Raw genomic sequence first — 7,103 nt, forward strand, 5'->3', positions numbered from 1 at the left:
AGGGAGCTAGGCTTGGGTGGGCGGGGCCTTGGCCAAGGGTGCTGGGTGGGTGGAGCTTCAGACAAGGGAGCCGAGCCAGGAGGACAAGGAGGTTTCATACATGGAAGCCTGGGGTCAAGTGAGTGGAGCCTTGGGCATGGGAGCCAGGATCACGTGGGCGGGGCCTTGGACACAAATGCTGGGGTCGGGTAGGCAAGGCCTTAGGCATGGGAGCTGGGGCTGGGTGGGCGGGGCACTGACATCAGAGACATATTTGCATAGGCACCGCCCCTGGATCCGCCCCAACACCATGCGTGATAAAGACATTGTAGGGAGCTTGACTGTGAGGTCTCTTTCCGCCCTGTGGGCCCACCATGGCGTCCCCGGTGACCCGGACAATGGCCGCGGGCAGACACACACCTTGATCTGATACTTCACTTTGCCCGCGAAGTGCTGGATGATGAACGCGGGCTCCATGACCGGGGTGCCCAGGAAGTACTTGTTGTCCTCGTGCTGCTGTTTGAACTTGGCCAGCAGGGTCTGGCTTGTGGCATGGGGGAAGCTGGGAGAGACAATTAATTTGTGATTTAAAAAAAAAAAAAAATTTGTTCGTTGCGGTTCTTAAGTGGCTGGGTCCAGGACTTGAACCATGGCCGCACAGGAGTAAATCCAACACCAACACCTTCACCACCACGCCACTTGCTGGTCCTGGAGAATTAGGAACCTTAGACGGCCTGAGCAGCGAATGGCAGGGATACTTTCCCGCTGTTCAGGTTACAGACCCTCCCTGCAGATGGTACAACAGTGCAGGATCTGGGCAGGGAAGCGGCAGGGGCTTGGAGGAGGCAGGCCAGGATGGGATGTGTGTGTGAGTGTCTGACTTGTTTTCTCTTACATGTTTTTTTTTTGGGAGATGTTTTTGTTATAGGGCATGTGCGCTCTCCAGAAAGACAGAGACAGAGAGACAGAAAGTGAGAAACCACCTCCCCACCCCCCGCCAGGGGATGGCCACACCGCAATCCCTTCTCCTCCATTCTCCTCTCGGGATCTTGGGCACGCACACAGAGGCGTCTGGCGTGAGTTGAAGCCACCGGGTCTGGGACTTGAACAGCGGTCGGCTACATGGGAGTCCAGCAACATAGCCATTACATCATCTGCTGGTCTCCTTATTTATTATTATTATTATTTTTAAATCACACCAGAGAGACAGAGAGAAAGGGAAAGTGAGAAAGCAAGCCACCGGGTCCCTTTTGGGAATTTCCAGCGCCTTAACCACCATGCCACCCACTTGGCCCCTGCTCTGCCTTTGAAACACACTTATTTCGTCCATGAGAAGGGAGAAAGGGTGTGTGAGGGAGACACAGGCACCCACTAGGAGGGTTTTCACAGCACCATCCACCCTCCCAGCCTCAGACAGCCCAGCGTGCACAGGGGAAGGTCTTGGGATGCGAACCCAGGACCCTCCCATGTAGCCTTGCAATTGCAGAGTGTCATTACTGCGGCACCGCCCTGGGTGGCCAGGTTCTGTTCTCGGATGTTTGTACCTGGACGCTGTGCCTGAAAGGGGTGGGTCTTGCCCAGCCTCCAAAGTGGAAGGGGAGGCCGGGAAACAGGAATGAAGTGGGGCTCTGTTTTGCTCTGGGGAGGCGGGGTGTGGGAGCCCAAGAAGAGACTCCTTGTACTTAGCTATTTCTGCCTCCAGGAGGGGGAATGCTGCCCTTGGCCGGGCACACCCGCCCTGTGTTTGGTCTCACCGCAAGTGCAGGCAACACGGCGTGTGCCCAAACCCAATGCCGGGGCTGTTGGGGCTCCATGGTGCGGGGAGCCCTGAGGGGGAACAAGAGGCGCGATTCCGCAGCTGTGAAACTCTGTCTGCAAGTGTGAAAATGCTACAGAGAGGGACGCACTGCACTTGGGCACCGAAGGACTAGATCTTTCAGATAAACAACATTCTAGCGTAAGATTTTAAACCGAAAGCAATGAAGAAACAGCAGTAAGCGTAATGGCTATGTCGCTGGACTCCCATGTAGTCGACCGCGGTTCGAGTCCCAGACCCGGTGGCTTAAACTCACACCGGGCGCGTGTGCGTGCGTGCGTGCCCAAGATCCCGAGAGGAGAATGGAGGAGAAGGGATTGCGGCGTGGCCATCCCCCCTGGGGGGGTGATTTCTCGCTTTCTGTCTTTCTCTGTCTTTCTGGTGAGTGCACGTGTCCTATAGCAAAAACCTCTCCAAAAAAAATAGGGGGACAGCAGGTGGCATGGTGGTTAGGGCGGCTGGATCACACACGGCCAACTGTGTGGTTCGAGGCCCAGACCTGGGAGCTTGGAAAACACGGCAGGCACACGTGGGGGTGCTTTCCTCCTGCATGCATACCGCATCTCCGATGAGGACATACACCACATAGCACAAATGAAGAAAATGGGACCAGCAGGTGGCGTGGTGGTTAAGGCGCTGGACACTCCCACATGGCCAATCATGGTTCGAGTCCTGGACCTGGTAGCTTGCTTTCTTACTTTCCCACTCACTCTCTCTGGGTCTTTCTTTGGTCAAATTACACTAAATGAATAAATAAATTAAATAAAAAAAAAATAAAGACTTGAAAAGAAAAAAAAAGAAGAGGGAAAAAACATTCCCACAGTGAGCTGTGCATGCATAGGAGCTCAGGATTTCTGGCCAAATAAAATCCGAGAAACCAAGACGTTCTCAGGGTGGTTGGGATCTGGGACCAAGGATCCCGGGCCTGTGTAATCTGAACCCAGCTTTGTTCTGAACTGTCAGAAGGCGTGTGCATTCGCCCTAGCGAGAGAGAAACCACCACCCACCACGGGACGTGGTCATGCCACGATCCCTTCATTGTGGAATTTGGGGCACGCACAAACCACCGGGGCCAGGATTCGAACCGCAGTCAGCCATGTAGGATCCGGCCGCCTTAGCCACCAGGCTGTGGGGCCAGATCCTGGTCTTCAGGTCTGCAGACGAGCCCTGGACACTCACTTGCTCTCCTCGTCCAGCAGGTAGAAGAGGCCGGTGGGCTTCTTGCTGATCAGGTGGATGCAGCCCACGTTGTCCGTGTAGTCGATGTTGTGCCACGAGATACCCTCGCCCTGGTACTCCTCCTGCAGGGGCGGGAGAGGGGGGCACGTACGCTCATTATTTCACAGTCATGTTAATGTTCCTACGACGTGTCACATCCAGCACCTCCACGTACAAACACGCGTTTCTTTTTTTTTTATTTATTTCTTGGAGAGGTTTTTGCTATAGGGCACGTGCGCGCCCCAGAAAGACAGAGAGAGACAGAGAGACAGAAAGTGAGAAATCACTCCCCGGAGGGATGGCCACGCCGCAATCCCTTCTCCTCCATTTTCTTCTCGGGATCTTGGGCACGCATGCACACGCACCTGGTGTGAGTTTAAGCCACCGGGTCTGGGACTCGAACCGCGGTCGACTACATGGGAGTCCAGCGACAATGTCATTACGCCAACTGCTGGTCCCGCCTTGCATGATTTTCAGGCCACCGGGTATGGGACTCAAACCGTAGTCAGCCAAGTTGAACCGTGGTAGGAGTCCAGCAATGTAACCTCAATGCCATCTGCTGTTCTTTTACTATTATTATTTTTAAAGAATAAGGTATTTTAGTTTGTCATTATTATTACTTAATTTGACCGAAGAGAGATAAAGAGATACAGAGAGTTATGGAAAGGGAGAAAGTGAGCTGCCAGGTCTGGGACTTGAACCATGATTGGCCATATGGGAATCCAGTGACCCAACAACCTCTCCCAAAAAAATGCGGGGATGGGGGCGGAGACAGCAGGTGGTGTGGTGGTTAAGGCGCTGGAATCCCACATGGCCAACCACAGTTCGAGTCCCAAACCTGGCAGCTTGCTTTCTCACTCTCCCCTTCTCTCCGTCTGTCTTTCTCTGATCAAAAGTGAAGAATAATGATAATAAATAAAAGTAAACATAAATTAATCTCTTTTCTTTTTTTGGAGAGGTTTTTGCTATAGGGCGCGTGCGCTTGTCAGACAGAGAGACAGAAAGCGAGAAATCACCCCCCAGGGGGGATAGCCACGCCGCAATCCCTTCTCCTCCATTCTCCTCTCGGGATCTTGGGCACGCACGCACACGCACCCGGCGTGAGTTTAAGTCACTGGGTCTGGGACTTGAACCATGGTCGACTGCATGGGAGTCCAATGACATAGCCATTATGCTAACTGCTGGTCCCTGCAGTAAATAATTCTTTAAAAACGAACCAAAAAATAACTCTGTTCCTCGCCTGTCCAAAAGCCTTCGGATGTTTGAGCACAGTAAAATGACCCTGGACTTCAAAAAACATCCCCACATCTGGCTCGCCCTGGGGTAGGTGGGATTTCCCTGGACTTTCCCTTTAGCAGAGAAAAACCCTGCGAAAAATTCGCTAAAAACTAGGCCCCAAGGGACATTCCGTTTCTACCTGATCCCGTTTCTCTTTGGGGTAGGTAGGTGACACGACGGTATTCTGTTCTAAAATGGTGTGACCGCTGCGTACAACAGTATGGTGGGTCCTCCAGAAACTAAACTGGGGGCCAGCAGGTGGTGTGGTGGTTAAGGTGCTGGACTCCCACCTGGCCGACCGCAATTCGAGTCCCAGACCTGGCAGCTGGAAACTCACGCTGGGTGCGTGTGTGTGCGTGCCCAAAGTCCGAGGAGGAGAAGGGACTGTGGTGTGGCCATCCCTCTTCGGGGGTGGGGTGGGGGTATTTCTCACTTTCCCCCTCACTGTCTCTGTCTCTCTCTGGCGAGCGCAGGTGCAAAAAAACACAACGAAAACAAACCAACCAAAACAACGAAGCCCAGAAGGCAGGCCGGCAGCGTGGGAGTCGAGGCGGCTGGATCCCTTGCGGCTGACGGTGCCGTTCGAGTCCCAGATCTGGCAGTTTGAGAAAGACGCTGGACACGTCTATGCGCATGACGAAATCCCAAAACGGGGGACAGGTGGGGGAGAAAGGACTGTGGCATGACCGCACCCCAGAGAGGTGCTTTCTTGCTCTCCCGGTACCCCCACGAGCAGACGTACCATCCGACAATGAAGGAAAAGCAGTAAGCCCCATCGTCTAGCATTCAGGTGTGTCGGACTGCAGTGTGGCCGACTGTAGTGTATACACCAGATCCGGGGCTTTATACACACGCCAGGTGCATGTGCGTGTGTGCCCACATCCCGACAGGGTGGAGAGATTGAAGGGAAAGAAATTGTGGAGGGTGACTCTGCCCTGTCTCTAGTAAAACACACAGGTGCCCTCAGGCAAGGAAATATTTATTTATTTAATTCTATTTGCTATTTATTTATTTATTATTTAAAAAAATTTTTGACCAGAGAGAGCGAGAAAGGGAAAGTGAGAAAATAAGCCATCAGGTTCCAGGACTCGAACCACGGTCGGCCCCGTGGGAATCCAGCACCAGATAATGGGGGGGGTGGAGGAGGAGGGGGCGCTGGTAGGTGACATGGTAATTAAGGGCGCTGGACTCCCACATAGCCAACTGAGGTTCGAGTCCTGGACCTGGCAGCTTGGTTTCTCATTTTCTATCTTTCTCTCTCTGACCCTCTCTGGTCAAATTAAAATACATACATAAAATAACTTAAATTATTTCTTTATTATTATTATTGTTATTATTCACATGAGCTTTGTCAGAGAAAGACATGAGAGAGTGAGAGAGGGAGAGTTAGAAAGCAAGCCACCAGGTCCGGGACTCGAACCGCAGTCAGCCACGTGGGATTTCCAGCATCTTAGCCACCATACCAACCTGCTGGTCCCAATAAGTAAGATAATTTATTTTCCTTTTTTTGGAGAGGTTTTTGCTGTAGGGCACGTGCGCTCACCAGACAGACAGAGAGAGACAGAGAGACAGAAAGCGAGAAATCACCCCCCAGGGGGGATGGCCACGCCGCAATCCCTTCTCCTCCATTCTCCTCTCGGGATCTTGGGCACGCACGCACACGCGCCCGGCGTGAGTTTAAGCCACCGGGTCCGGGACTCGAACCGCAGTCGACTACATGGGAATCCAGCGACATGGCCATGACGCTAACTGCTGGTCCCAACAGCTTCTTATGAAGAGAGGCACCAGCTCACCTGTTCCAGTTTGAAGATGTGCTGGTTAAAGTAGTACTGGAGCTGCTCGTTGGCGTAGTTGATGCAGAACTGCTCGAAACTGTTCCTCTCGAAGTCCTCGAACCCAAAGATATCCAGGACGCCGATGGACAAGCACTGGGGGAGACAGAGAGATGGTGACTACAGGGAACTGTCTATCCAAGGAAGCGGACATTCTGCAGAGGGGCCAGCCTCGTGGGCCATGACCTGGTTAGTCCTCAGGGCCCCATTGCTGTCACCAGGCTGCAATTGCTAATTAGAGAGACAGAGAGAGGGCGAGAGAGGGAGAGTGTGGAAGCACCCTCCCCGGGGGGACGGCCACACCGCAATCCCTTCTCTGTTCTCTTCTTGGGATTTGGGGCATGCGTGCACATGCTCCGACATAGCCATGACGCTAACTGCTGGTCCCCCACACCTGGAGTATTTTCAAGCCGCCATGTTCACGACCTGTGCCGGTGGCCATGTGGGATCCAGCGGCTTGACTTCCATACCATCTGCTGGCTGGACGCCTCAGCTTTGGACGGCAGGGGTTGCCCACCGAGGACCTTCAGCACCGGAGGGTGTGGTCTCCCCAGGTCAGGCTGGGTGGCCTGGGCAGGGGCTGGTCCCCCACACCTGGAGTATTTTCAAGCCGCCATGTTCACGACCTGTGCCGGTGGCCATGTGGGATCCAGCGGCTTGACTTCCATACCATCTGCTGGCTGGACGCCTCAGCTTTGGACGGCAGGGGTTGCCCACCGAGGACCTTCAGCACCGGAGGGTGTGGTCTCCCCAGGTCAGGCTGGGTGGCCTGGGCAGGGGACACTCACCGAGACGGCCTCTTCCATGTCCTTCTTGTTGAGCAAGGCGTGGTTGATCCGCAGCACGATCCAGTCGAATAGGGCGCTGTACAGAGACTTGGCCATCGAGTCGCGGGCAGTGACAGCCTGCGGACAGAGCGGGCGTCTCACTGCGGTGTCTGCCCGTGGGGGGTTCAGGCGGCCATTTTCTTTCCTCCTTTT

At 54.0% G+C, this 7,103-nt stretch overlaps 1 protein-coding gene across 1 annotated transcript in view; it reads right to left on the reverse strand.

The window, feature by feature from the left end:
- Positions 1-7,103, reverse strand: part of MYO9B (myosin IXB) — an 88,921-nt gene that overhangs the window by 43,648 nt on the left and 38,170 nt on the right. Inside the window, 4 exon segments of the mRNA XM_027771286.1 lie at positions 400-541; positions 2,975-3,096; positions 6,085-6,219; positions 6,912-7,028. Of these exon segments, the coding sequence (XP_027627087.1) occupies positions 400-541; positions 2,975-3,096; positions 6,085-6,219; positions 6,912-7,028 (516 nt within the window).

The sequence above is a fragment of the Tupaia chinensis genome, unplaced genomic scaffold (genome assembly GCF_000334495.1).
Source record: "Tupaia chinensis unplaced genomic scaffold, TupChi_1.0 Scaffold000201_1, whole genome shotgun sequence".
NCBI classification, from domain to species: domain Eukaryota; kingdom Metazoa; phylum Chordata; class Mammalia; order Scandentia; family Tupaiidae; genus Tupaia; species Tupaia belangeri.